Raw genomic sequence first — 12,493 nt, 5'->3', positions numbered from 1 at the left:
TTTAGTAATTTATTTATCTTTTGGTTTTTAATACGTACTTGGAAACCAAAGGTTTTTAACCTATTTATATATTTCAACAGTTTTCTCAATTTTTCTTTCTGCATTATTTAATACTTTTGTCCATAACTGTAGATAAATCCTCTGTGCATTTGCTGATTGGGGTTGCAACTATACTCCTATGTTCTAATACAGTAGCCCAGGCCTGTCTCGGGGGGCCAGCAGCAGAGATAAGGCCCGGTAGTATGGGATGGGTCGCATGGGTCATCCTGTCAGCCAGTAGAGACTGATTGAGGGACTAATCCCACTGGTGTCATGATGATGGATCAGATGAAAACACAGAAACACCCGCTCTGCCCCTGACCGGAGCAAACCGACTGACAGAAACAGGTTTCAAAGAAAGCTCACTGGCTCACACACATGAATGTGTGAACATACACATAGGAACACACACACACAGACACACGCACAGACACACACACACACAGACACACACACACACACACACACACACACAGACACACACACACACACACACACACACAGACACACACACACACACAGACACACACACATTCACTCACACAATAAAAATGGGGATTTGAATTTTAGGAACCGTACTCCTTGGTTGATTTGATTAAACCAAACGTTTCATTTACGTGTCTGCTATCTTTTCACCCTAGCAGCTAAAATCAATAGTTAAAATAAATGACACACATGTATGTATTTCTACCCATGTATGTACATTCTATGTTCTCTAAACTAAACACTAACCGCAATCTTAATCCTAATCATAACTTTAACCAAACCCCCAACCCTAATCTTAACCGTTAACCTCAATTACCTAACATAAATGCCTAAATGTAACCTTGTCCTAATGCCTAGCCCTACACCAAATCCATGAGTTCTAAAATTAAAAGTATCCCCAATTCTAACATTAACATTACATTTGACCCTAAACCTAACCCCTAAAATGGGGGGAAAAAATCTAAGGTCCTAATAGGGGCAGATTTTTTACTAACCTTGTGAGGACTTATGCCCCTAATTTGATCTGTGAAGTGAAAACACACACGCACACACAGACGCACACACACACAGATTCCCCCCGGTCTGACCAAAATGCTGTTTAACCCTTTCACCCTGTGGTCAGCTATGGCCCATACTGTCAGTAAAAAGGAGGATGCTTCATGGCCCAACTATTCGCTGGCTAAATAGAAAGGGGTTGTGTGTGACCTCAAACACTTTATGCTCTCACTCAGGCAAGCAGGCTGTGTGTGTGTGTGTGTGTGTGTGTGTGTGTGTGTGTGCGTAAGAGAGAGAGATAGACACCATGAAATTGAGGTCTGCTGAGAGAGGTTAGAAGCAGTATGAGGACAGAATGGAGGAAGAGAGACATCTCTGAGAAGAGAGTTCTCTTATCTATATGAAGACCTCAGCACAATTCAGTTCTATTCTCTACATGAATATCTCAGAAATATTCAATTATGTGATCCCTTTAGAAACATGTACTTCTCTTCTCTGTATGAAGAATAAATATATTATTCGTATGAAACACACAGGCACAATTCATTTACATGGAACTCAGTACATTTCTCAAGGAACTCAGTACACTTCTCTAAAATACTAAACATTCAGTTCACTTATTTGAAATGGATTTTGTGTACATTTAATGGCCCAAGAAGAAAGTGAAATGAAAACTACAAAACAGTCTGTAAAATGCAGTAATAACTCAGAAGGTCATTTAAAAAATACCACAATTAAGGGATTTAAATAAAGAGTTTATAGATCAGATTTTACTGTGTCGTAAAAATACTTTGGTATCCCCCCTCCCCTCAGAAAACACAGATGAAACAAAAGCTGTTTATACAAGTAGTAATTTCACAGTAAATGTAATAGACTAGTAAGCAATTAATTACATAGTAAAGCCACATTTAAATACCTTGAAAGGCAATGACAAACAAGTTGTAAACAATAATCCAAAATGAATTCTATTATTCTCTAGAATAATGCACACGGTACAATTATTTGTTTTAATCGACAATGGACAATTTAAAATACAAACTGCTCTGAAATCCTTTACCTCATGTTTGGTTACCGACATGTTTTGGGTATTTCTTTTATCCCATTAAAAGGATCTGCTTCGTTGGCAGGGCTAGCGACGATCCGAATAATAAATAGTAAGTAATCCATCTCACAATACCGAAGACCACTTAAGAGGTGAGAAAACCGTTAGCCGCCAAATCCAACCAACTTATCACCCAAAACCTAAGTGGAATCCTACCAGGCTGATTAGGCCGCGTAGCTTAAACCTGAACACATAGTTTGTCCCGAGACAACGTATTTTCAAATTGGAGAAGACAGACTAAGATCAGGGGTGTAGAGTGAAAGGCTGGATGTCAGCTTTCCTCTGAAGAGTGTTGGTGCTAAATTGTGTGTCAAGAGCTACTAAAGAGTACGATAATATGCCCCACGAATCCTCACTCCCATGTGGGTGTTCGCTTTTATATTTTACATACTTTACGTCCCTTTAAAATCGCGGTCCATCTGGAAAGCCCATTAGATGTGCATATAAAATTTCCCCCGTGATTAATAGTTGATGAGGCTGGGTTGGGGGGGTTGGTCGCTGGGTACCCACATGTGGCTGACAGGGCTCCTCCTCCGCAAGCTCACGTTACACTCCATAAACTTGCCACTCTTTCCCACCTAGGACTTTTAAATGGAGGAGGGACTGTTTTTCGGGGGGAATGTCTTAGAACTGTGAAAACAGCCAGCCCTGTCAGGAGAGAGTGTGTGTCGGTTTGTACGTGTGAGTGGACGCAGGGGCTAGCCTAATAACACAGTCTCCAGCAGCACAGCCAGTCAGGGCACTCGTCCACTCGCCAAAGTGTGTTTGTGTGTGTCTGTGTGAGTGCGCGCATCTGTCTGTGTGTGTGTGTGTGTGTGTGTGTGTGTGTGTGAGGAGACAAACCGGAGGGAAACCTGCTGATCAGAGGAAGAGGTGTTTATCCTTACACTCTGGACTGAAGACAATCAACTAGCCAGAGAGTCAGTGACAGACAGACAGAGTGAGTAACTTTTTCCAGAGGTGGATGTGTTGTGGTAGAGGACATGCTCTTAGAACCAGCCAGCTGAAGTGGATCTTACTACTGTGTTGACAGAGAACTCTGAAGAAACTTTCGGCTCTCTTGCGAGGACTTCAGGAGTGTCAGTCTGAGAAAGTGTGTGTGTGTGTCTGCCGGTGCGTATCGTCATGGACCAGCCGGCCAGTAGCTGCATGCGAAGCACCCATCCTGGCAGCCCAATCTGGGGGTGCGTGAGGAACGGTCACCCCGGAGCCGGGCTACAGTCACCCTACCAGCAGGCTCCTTTCTCCCTGCACCAGAAGCCCGAGTTCCTGGCCTACACAGACTTCCCCACCTCCTGCCTGGTTCCCGCGCCCCACGCCGCCTACGCCCGCGACGACAGACTCTACCCGGAGGCCCACGCGGGCTTCCAGCGGGCCGACTGGCAGTTCCCTCCCTGTGAGTCCCGGGGCCGTGGGCAGGAGGCTTGTCCGGTGGCGCCCGTGGCCGTGGGTTCCGGCGGAGTGGTGGGTGGCGTTGGGGGGGAGATGGACAGTGCCGGAGGGGACAGGTTGCCAGGGGCGGCGCCCACGTGCCTGGAGGGAGAGTATTCACCACAGGGCATGGCATCGGCTGACCCAGAGAAGAAGAGCGCCAAGAGGAAGAGAGACGTAACAGGTGAGTCAAATACACGCAGAGATGAGCTGGGCATGCTGCTGATTTTTGCCTTGACTGGGGAGATGTGAAGAAACGCTGGAGCGCTTTGGTAGGCTGACTTAGCATTCTGAAACCACTGAAACACCGCGGAGAAACAACAATGAAAACATATCTTGCCACGTGCACTTCCCCAGAGCCCCCTTTTTCTCATGACTGCACAGCGCAGTGCACATCACATTGTGCATGGACGCCTGAAAGACCGTTCCCAGGCAGTGTATGGCGAAACAGTCGCACATTTACTAATACCCCATGTCATCGCTGGCAACAGCACCGAATATCTGCATCTGTTTCCTGACAAAAGGCAGTCTTGACCTTGAGCCTCAGCAGATAGGTATGTGATAGGCAACGACACTTGGTATTCAAGACACACAGAGTGGGCCAGTTGCATCCTCTCATTGTTTCACCGCCCTTAAAGGGAGTAATGCAACTATCTACTGTAACTCTCTGGAACATCTGGGCCTTCTTTGTTTCACTGGCAGATTTCAGGATGCCGCGGTTGTAAATCAAATTAGATATTTGCCCGGCAGGAAAATAAATGAAGTTTTTGTTGACGATCTGATGTGTAAGGGTCAAAGTCCAAAATAACAGAGGTAGCATTAGATACAATGCAAGCACTACCTTAAAGCATTAAAACCACCATAGACTGCTGCAATTATTATCAATACAAACACGCCACCACACACTGCTTACAATTCAAGGATTTCACATCAGACATTTGGTCGCTTCACCAAAAACCTGTTGTTTAAAATAGCATGGTAATGTCATGCCAGTAGCTCCAGTAATATTTTTTAAGGGGTTCAGACGATAAGGATCTACAAAACATTTTAGAGAAAAACTGAAGGTTACTGCTCTGAATTAAAAATATTCGCTAATGTTCACTAATCTATTTGCCTCATCTAATTTTACTTAGTGACTGTAAATCCAAACCAAATGTGGCACAGTCATCGATACCCATGAGCTAATTTCATAAAGTCACACACTTTTTAATGACTGGCTCTTTGAGTTAATAGGCATGGAAACTGTTTATATTTATTTTCAAAATGTAGATGTGTTATTGAAATACTCTCAATTTCATGCTAGCTAAAAGAGAGGAAAAGTGAACCTTACAGTTTTCAGCACATCTGGTATAGGAATTACCTTCAGCTTTCAACCAATGCTATGGAAACCAAACTTGCTAACCTCTAGAATGGAGGACATCTCTTGCAGATAAATGCATTACCTCCTCTAGTGGCTATATTAGGATGGTCAAATGGCAATGCAATACTCACTTTAGGATAATCCCGCAGGGCTTGGAGACATTATTCGATGAGCGTGTCTAATATGAGATCTCCTTCTTAGGGCAGCTGACACTGGCCTTAGGCACTTCATTGGGAAAATATAGATTTTCCCCCCCCTTTTCTTGGGTTACCTTATTGTAACCCTCCCTCACTCCAGTGAAATCATGCCAGACCACGTCTGGTAAAATCACTTGCCTGCAACCCCACTTTTACATTCTTATCCATTGACATTTTCCTGTCGTTAAGCTGTAACAGAATCTCCCACTGAACACATGCAACCCGGCTCACCACTGCTTTGGCCCAATATATCAAAGACGACCATTCAGACCTGCATCGAATAGTTTGACCAGTAATGTGTGGAGACAGGAGACCCAGTGCCAAGCGTATGACTGTATGACAATGTCTTATGGTAATGGTTAACTGTTGTTTACGGTCAACCATTTCAAAAGGTTGAGCCTTTTCTATGCAGGTTACTGATGCTCTGACTGGACAACATCAGGTCTAACACATTATATCTACTGGTATCAAATTTGTAAGATAGAGTAACTCTGTTGACTCAAAATCAGCCAGTTTAATGTGATGTGTCTATATCACATCCAATTAGAAAAGCTCTGCGTTAATTTTTTTGATTTATTCTAGTGAATGCTATTATAACACACAGAAGGCACTATTTCTATTTATTTTGAGAACTGGTTTGTAATGCTGCTAATCGTATGAACATTGGCGAGTGATTTTTGTCCATTTGCCAGACCAGCATCTGCCTATAATTTTTCATTTATAAATTCTATTAAAGTTGCCTGTAAACAATTTCTGTGAGAACTTTCATAAACATGTTACCACTCTGGTATAAAACATATTACAACACAATTTTGTTTTATTGCGAAGAAAAACATATCGGGGGTGTAATGTTTTCTTTTTCTATACTTATATAAATCGTATCCCACATTTTAGCACACATTAACTAAGATAAGTAAATAATTAAATAGTCATTTTCCTCTCTGCTTGAGTCAAAACCCCCACTTATTTACAATGGACTTAATTCAGTGTTAATTAAGACAAATTACGTTTGCACCATCTCCCAAAAACGCCAAATGCTGTTTGTGTTTGGGACTCCTGCTGGGCAGGGAGCTGCTCCCCTCTGGTTTACGGGCTCCGGCTGTGCACAATATTTATTGGGGCCTGTTCGGTGAGGGCCAGTGTGTGCGCCCACTAAATCTGTCCTGCCAGGTGTTCAGTGAGCTTAACTTGCTCTCACATGTTCTCAGTTCCACGACACCAGGCCAGACCAGCACACTCAGACCACGTTGCCCCCAATGAGCTTTTAATGATGATAACATGGCATTCCCAACATGGGCTTTTACAGGCCACAGGTTGGCCTCCCAGAATCGGAGTCTTTTGACTGAGGTGAAGACACATATAGACACAAATCCAAGGCAAATACACACACACACACACACCCATACACACACACACAGTCCTGCACCCACCCACTCACATACTCAGTGTGTCTGGATCTGTCCTGTCACATCTGGACCAGGGATTGCAGTCAATTTCATAGTCTGGCTTCATGCTCTGGCAAGCACAAAGCACAACTTCTCACTTTGACAAATTATAACCATTTTCTCAAGATTACATCAGCAGCTAGTGTCGCTACCGATGCATAATTACCCACAATGATTTCATTTAACATAGAATCAGGACTTTTAACAGTATATGATTAAATAACAGTAATATCTTTATATAAATACTTATATGTGTATTAGAATTTAATATATATATATATATATATATATATATATATATATATATATATATATATATATATATCAATCATTATATGTTTATATTCAGGCATGTTTTTTAGACTGGAAAGTGGTGAAAGAAAGAGAAAAGAGAGTTTTGCTGAAAGAGCAGCAGGCCGCCTTCAAACCCAGGCTCCCGCGGCAGTATTTTTCGATTGCTAGACCGCCACAGGCCACACTCCCTTGTCTTTCCTACGCTAATCTAAAATACATTTTGACCAAGTTCAACAAATCCACTTTTGCTGACCGCCGCCCTGCTGAATAGGCCAGGTAAAAATCACTGTCAGACTGGGCGACTTACCGTGCCATGACTTGGCCCCGAGGCGGGACCTTTCCCCGTCTTCTCAGGCACACCTATGTTGGAGGCGGACCTTTCATCGGGCCTTTGTTCTTCTGTTAGAAGCTTTAACGGTGTTCCGGTGCATTCCTCCCTAACTCAAGCCCTCTGCTGCCCGGGTAGGTGGCCCCCGGTGAGGAGCCGCCTGTCGTTTGGACGGCGTGTCTCAGCGTTCAGAGGAGTGGGCCCCCGGGTCAGTGTGGTCAGGGAGGTCTCTCGTGGAGCGCTCTCTCTGGTGGTTGTCTGACCGGGGTCAGAAGCAATTTGTTGGTTCAGAGAACCGGCGACCGCTCCTTCACAAAATGGGCCCAGTAACAGAGAGACAAACTGTAATACCTGTGTCCAGATTCAGATACTGGCCGATATACATTCAGAACCGTGGAGAGTTATTGCTGAATGCTACTGTGTCCAAAGCATTGTAATGCAACGCTAATGAAATAACACTGCTCTCCTGTCATACCCCCATCCAGATATTCACGACTCCAACTTTAAAGTGGACTCCAACTGCAAAGCCAGGAAAGAGCGTACAGCGTTCACCAAAGAGCAGCTCCGGGAACTGGAGGCAGAGTTCACACACCACAACTACCTGACCAGACTCCGCCGCTATGAGATCGCTGTCAATCTGGACCTCACAGAGAGACAGGTAATGAAGATAGTGGATCACACACAAACAACCACACAAGAATGTCTCAAATCAATGTGTATTTACTGAAGCAGGCAAAAAAGTGAAGAACTTGTTGGCTAATTAGACGTGAATGTATAATATAAAGGGCAATATATATTTTAAATTTCTGTGATCATTAAATCCTTTTTATGCTTATTTGATCTGAAAGTGATGAAAGCTAGAGGAGAGACTTTGCTAAAAGTACAGAAAAAAAAACACAAAGCAGGGCATGTCTACAGGAGGAGGACACTGGAACCCCTAGCTTCTGTAACAGTGGAGGTCTGTTTTTAAAACTGATGCAGAACGTAATTTGCTCTTGCCATAGCGAGCAGGAACACTGTTAAAACCTCAACCGACAATCACTGGCCTGGTTTATTTCTTTTCCCTACCACTCCTCCTAACAGGTTTCCTACTGGTTTTAAAGGGATGTTTAAAGCTTAGCGAAGGAGAAGCTGATCTTAGAACCTGGTCCGATAAGGTTGAAAGAGTTAAGGGCAGTATCCCTAGCTCCTCTCCCCCACTCCCTTCCTCTTCTAACGAGCCCATAGTTTCTCAGTGACCGCACATAACCTGGCCTCGGATGGGTTTCCCAGGCCTGTTGTAGTCAAAGCCAGATAGGTCCCGGCCCTACACTTCAGGCTCTGATTCCCATTGCAACAAGGCTCCACTTTTTTCAGCTTTTTTTCCCCGACGCATCCTACATGTCTTGGCGGACCGACTTCTCTTCAGTCACAAGTGGCAGACGGTATCAGAAAAGGGGATAGTCTTAATAAAAATAGTGTGGGAACAGATTAGTTTTTGTCCCAGTGGTTGCCGTGGGGAATGTGGAGAGAGGTCCACAGAGGTCAGGTTTGGCCTTCCCTTGTGCTCCCTGGGTCCAGTAGACGCAGAACGGTGGTGGCCTGGGTCCAAGAATATGTCATGAGGCATGTCAGTGTGGGGTACCCAAATATGGTAAACATGGTCGAAATAAAAGTGTTGGTATGACAAGTCTTTATGGGACAACAAAACAAGATGCCAGGGAGAGTCTACAGACAAAACAATTAAGTACAATAAACTTAATCAAATTCTAGGTTAAAGGTGGTATTTTGTAATCTATAGCTCTATCGGGACATTTCAGTAGTGATACTGTAGATAGTATTTTCTAATCTATAGCTCTATCAGGACATTTCAGCAGAGATACTGTAGATAGTATTTGCTAATCTATAGCTCTATCAGGACATTTCAGCAGAGATACTGTAGATAGTATTTGCTAATCTATAGCTCTATCAGGACATTTCAGTAGTGATACTGTAGATAGTATTTTCTAATCTATAGCTCTATCAGGATATTTCAGCAGTGACATTGTAGGAGAATACAGAGACCTCGTTTGCAATTAACAAATTGTATGATATTGTACATATTGTACGATACTGAGGATGTGATCCAAAACTAAATGAATGCATGACCCTGAGGCCACACAGCCGGGCTCCCCAACCACCAACAGAACACCCACCCGACTGATGTGCTCGACTGTCATGTGAAGTTGTGTGATGACAATGCTTATTTTCCTACAAAATGGAGATGATCCAATGAATCTCACTCACTATAGCGTTCCTCCATACCTACCAGGCAATGACTGTAGTGTCACCTTATGTCTACCTGTAGGTGAAGGTGTGGTTCCAGAACAGAAGAATGAAGTGGAAGAGGGTGAAAGGAGGGCAGCCAGCTTCTCCTAACGACCTGGAGACAGATGACATGGACTCGGCTGCCTCACCCAGCTCAGAGTAAAATCTCCGATACCCACTGGACATGCGTAGAGAACACGGGCCATCCCAGGAGCGTTGACTGCCGGAACGCCGTATTTCTAGGGGCTTACGCAGTCTGAGCCCATGTGTTTCCTATTGTAAATACTTTACTGGCCGGACAGTGAAAGTCTTATTTTTTTGTAACTCCTGTTGAATGAGGACAATATTAGAACTAAAAAGAGGTTGTACACAATTTTTTTCTGTACCTCCTACGATCTAACCCCTGGAGCTTCAGGTGGGAGTATTGGAAATGAAGGAATTAACCAGTCAGAGAAAGTAGAGGCTGACAATGTGAGAGACAATACCTTGTGGTGGCATGTCAGGCACCTGATTTGATTTGAGAACATCTGCTCTGTTGTCACTTCCTCATTATGGCCCAGAAAGCTTGATTACAACCACCTGCAGATAATGCCTCAAAATCTGATTTTTTATTTTTTGTTGAAAATATACTTTTTCTGTGTCTGTCTTCCTTTTTAGTTTACTTTTATGATATTGATAAAACACAGATGTTGCTTATTGAAATATGCAAAAAATGAATAAATCATTTAAAGTAATGGAGAAAATACTTTCATAAATTCTTCCAAACAGGCTCATGGAAGTTATAAGAGATTTGGCTGGATTAAACCAATGAGTTGGCATTTTAAGTTTATTTAGTCCAATCTCTATGACAACTTTCTGCAGATGTCTGTCTCTATAACAACTGTCTTTATTTTCCTGTGTGTGTGTGTGTGTGTGTGTGTGTGTGTGTGTGTGTGTGTGTGTGAGAATCCACTAATATAGAATTAACAATGCAACTTTATTAATATCTCCTGTGAGTTATGTGAGAAAAGTACACAATGTAGGATCAAATTAAACTAACTTACACCCACACAAAACCTGGCATATATTCCAATTACCTGTAGCAGTGTTTTCTCCTGGGAAGTGGTTGGTCGTTTAATTCCTAATACCACGGTCATTCCATGAACAAGATGTCTTTCCATCACTTTCAAATTGTGCACTTTAAATCTTTTATTTAGTCCCGCTTTAATATACCACATGCATAATTCAATAAATCTATTTTTTTAATTTCATTTAAGATTTTTATTTATTTTTTACAATTTGTTTTATGTTATTAGTGGTTCATATACTCTCTGTCCCTCATTTTAAGGATAACCCTGTAAGGTGAAACTTGTTTAAAAATGGTGAAAATATTCCTTAAGAAATATTCTTAAAAATAAACAGGTTAAGTCATAATTTAAATGGTGAGCTGGTGATATCAAAACCTTCACCTTTCACAAATGAGGACAGATCATTGGAAGGACCTAGCAGCAAACTGTAAAAATTGAATTGTGACGCAAGTAAAATTAATCTGACATGGCACTGACATAAGTGGAGCTTGGCTGGGAATTTGAATGACCACATTCACTTTGCACACCATCATCACTGCCATTCCAATCAACTCGCATAGCATCATTAACCTGAAAAGGTGAAATCTGGCTCCTAAAGCCCTATTTGGCCCCAAAACTATTTTCAACGGAAGCATCTGGATGGGGCCAATTTGATCTCAACCCGAGTGGAACTCAGTCAAACCCACGCAAGGGCCCCTAGGAACAAAAAGTCTGCTGGGCTGACCACTTGCGTATGATGGAAAGGGGAAATAATAGGTGGGTATGGGTGAAAAGACGACTTCTCAAGTACAGGATGTTGTTGTAGCAGGTAGCCAGTCATCCAATTTCCTGCTTCCCAAAGAAAACAAGAGGTAAAGCATAGGAGTCCGGGGACTTACAATGGTGGGCCTATGCTCGGCTTGGCCGGTCCAAACAAAGACTTTGGAGGTTAGTGCCCTCTCTGTTCCATCGACGGGGAAAGCGGTTCCACACACACACACACGGTAGGGGTCAAGTGTGACTGCAGCGCTGACCCAACGAGACTGAGCAGCAGCTGCCTGGGGGGGGGGTGGAACAGCTCCGAGCCGATCCCCTCATCACTTCCTTCTCGTTGGGCCCCTATTAGGCACTATTATTGTATTAGCTGTAATAGTAGTCAAAATAAACTATGTCCAATTGTAATGATAGTATTAATATCACTAGTGTAAACCAATGAACGTGGAATGTTGTTCTTGTACCACTGAGGGTTCTGTAAAGGGAACAGGGTGGCCGTATTTATGGATTACATTTAATTTGATGGTATTGTGTTCTGGGGGTGCGCTACTCTCGCCAAAACATTGAAGCAATGGGTTTTCCTTTCACTTGTCAGGGTAAACAAATGCAATAACAGTTTTAAAACATAAATGTCTTTCTGGATAGTTTAGGAACTTTGAAAAAAGTGAAATTAGCTAGTCAAGCAATGTTTACAATAATTGCATATCTCTTGCAAAATTCTAGTTTGTCAGTGGCAGCGACAGAAATGGAAAGAAGTTGCTGCGGTTGGTTCCAAAAATAAGGATAGAGGCCATTTTGTCATTATCCTCTAGCTCTGATTAAGAAAGCAGACTCTAGTGGAAGGACATTCTTTAAATAACTCCTGACATGCTTCTTTGTGAATATCACCTTTTTCTGTCGGTAGCTCAGTAACGGCATTAGTAAAGAAATTTGAATGAGCAGCTGGTGACTTCACCCTGCAATTCAAGGGGAACATTCTTACAATGGCCTTTCAACACAGAGAAGAAAAGACTTCTGAAAAACACAAATGAACTGTGAAAGCTGCCAAACTGACCTCAATTCTCTATTTAACTACAGAGATCCAGGCCAAACCACGAATAATGTATTTGCAGTTTAACTGCTGCTGTGCTATTTGATTTTGGATATCATAAGATTCTTTATTGTACATAGAGTAATACACACGTACAATTGTACAAGTGAATTTCCATAA

At 42.7% G+C, this 12,493-nt stretch overlaps 1 protein-coding gene across 2 annotated transcripts; it reads left to right on the top strand.

Moving 5' to 3' along the window:
• The first annotated feature begins 2,761 nt into the window (after positions 1–2,761).
• meox1 (mesenchyme homeobox 1) lies at positions 2,762–10,334 on the top strand. 2 transcript variants are annotated; one of them, XM_010866456.4, is made up of 4 exons: positions 2,762–3,062; positions 3,156–3,737; positions 7,663–7,835; positions 9,504–10,334. In XM_010866456.4, exons 2-4 carry the CDS (start codon positions 3,248–3,250, stop codon positions 9,624–9,626), a joined length of 786 nt encoding a protein of 261 aa, XP_010864758.1. In that variant the 5' UTR covers positions 2,762–3,062; positions 3,156–3,247; the 3' UTR covers positions 9,627–10,334. The 2 variants fall into 2 exon arrangements, with proteins under 2 accessions (XP_010864758.1, XP_028975643.1); XM_029119810.2 differs by having other exon boundaries at positions 2,762–3,737.
• The last annotated feature ends 2,159 nt before the right edge of the window (positions 10,335–12,493 follow it).

Source organism: Esox lucius, chromosome 5 (genome assembly GCF_011004845.1).
Source record: "Esox lucius isolate fEsoLuc1 chromosome 5, fEsoLuc1.pri, whole genome shotgun sequence".
Classification (NCBI taxonomy): Eukaryota; Metazoa; Chordata; class Actinopteri; order Esociformes; family Esocidae; genus Esox; species Esox lucius.
This window is presented reverse-complemented; position numbering and strand designations above follow the sequence as displayed.

Bases quoted from the DNA above. Each gene is read 5' to 3' on its own strand.
- meox1 (XM_010866456.4), top strand. From the start codon at position 3,248: ATGGACCAGCCGGCCAGTAGCTGCATGCGAAGCACCCATCCTGGCAGC. The intron at 3,738-7,662 runs GTGAGTCAAATA...ACCCCCATCCAG, and splicing joins GAGGAAGAGAGACGTAACAG to ATATTCACGACTCCAACTTT. The intron at 7,836-9,503 runs GTAATGAAGATA...GTCTACCTGTAG, and splicing joins TGGACCTCACAGAGAGACAG to GTGAAGGTGTGGTTCCAGAA.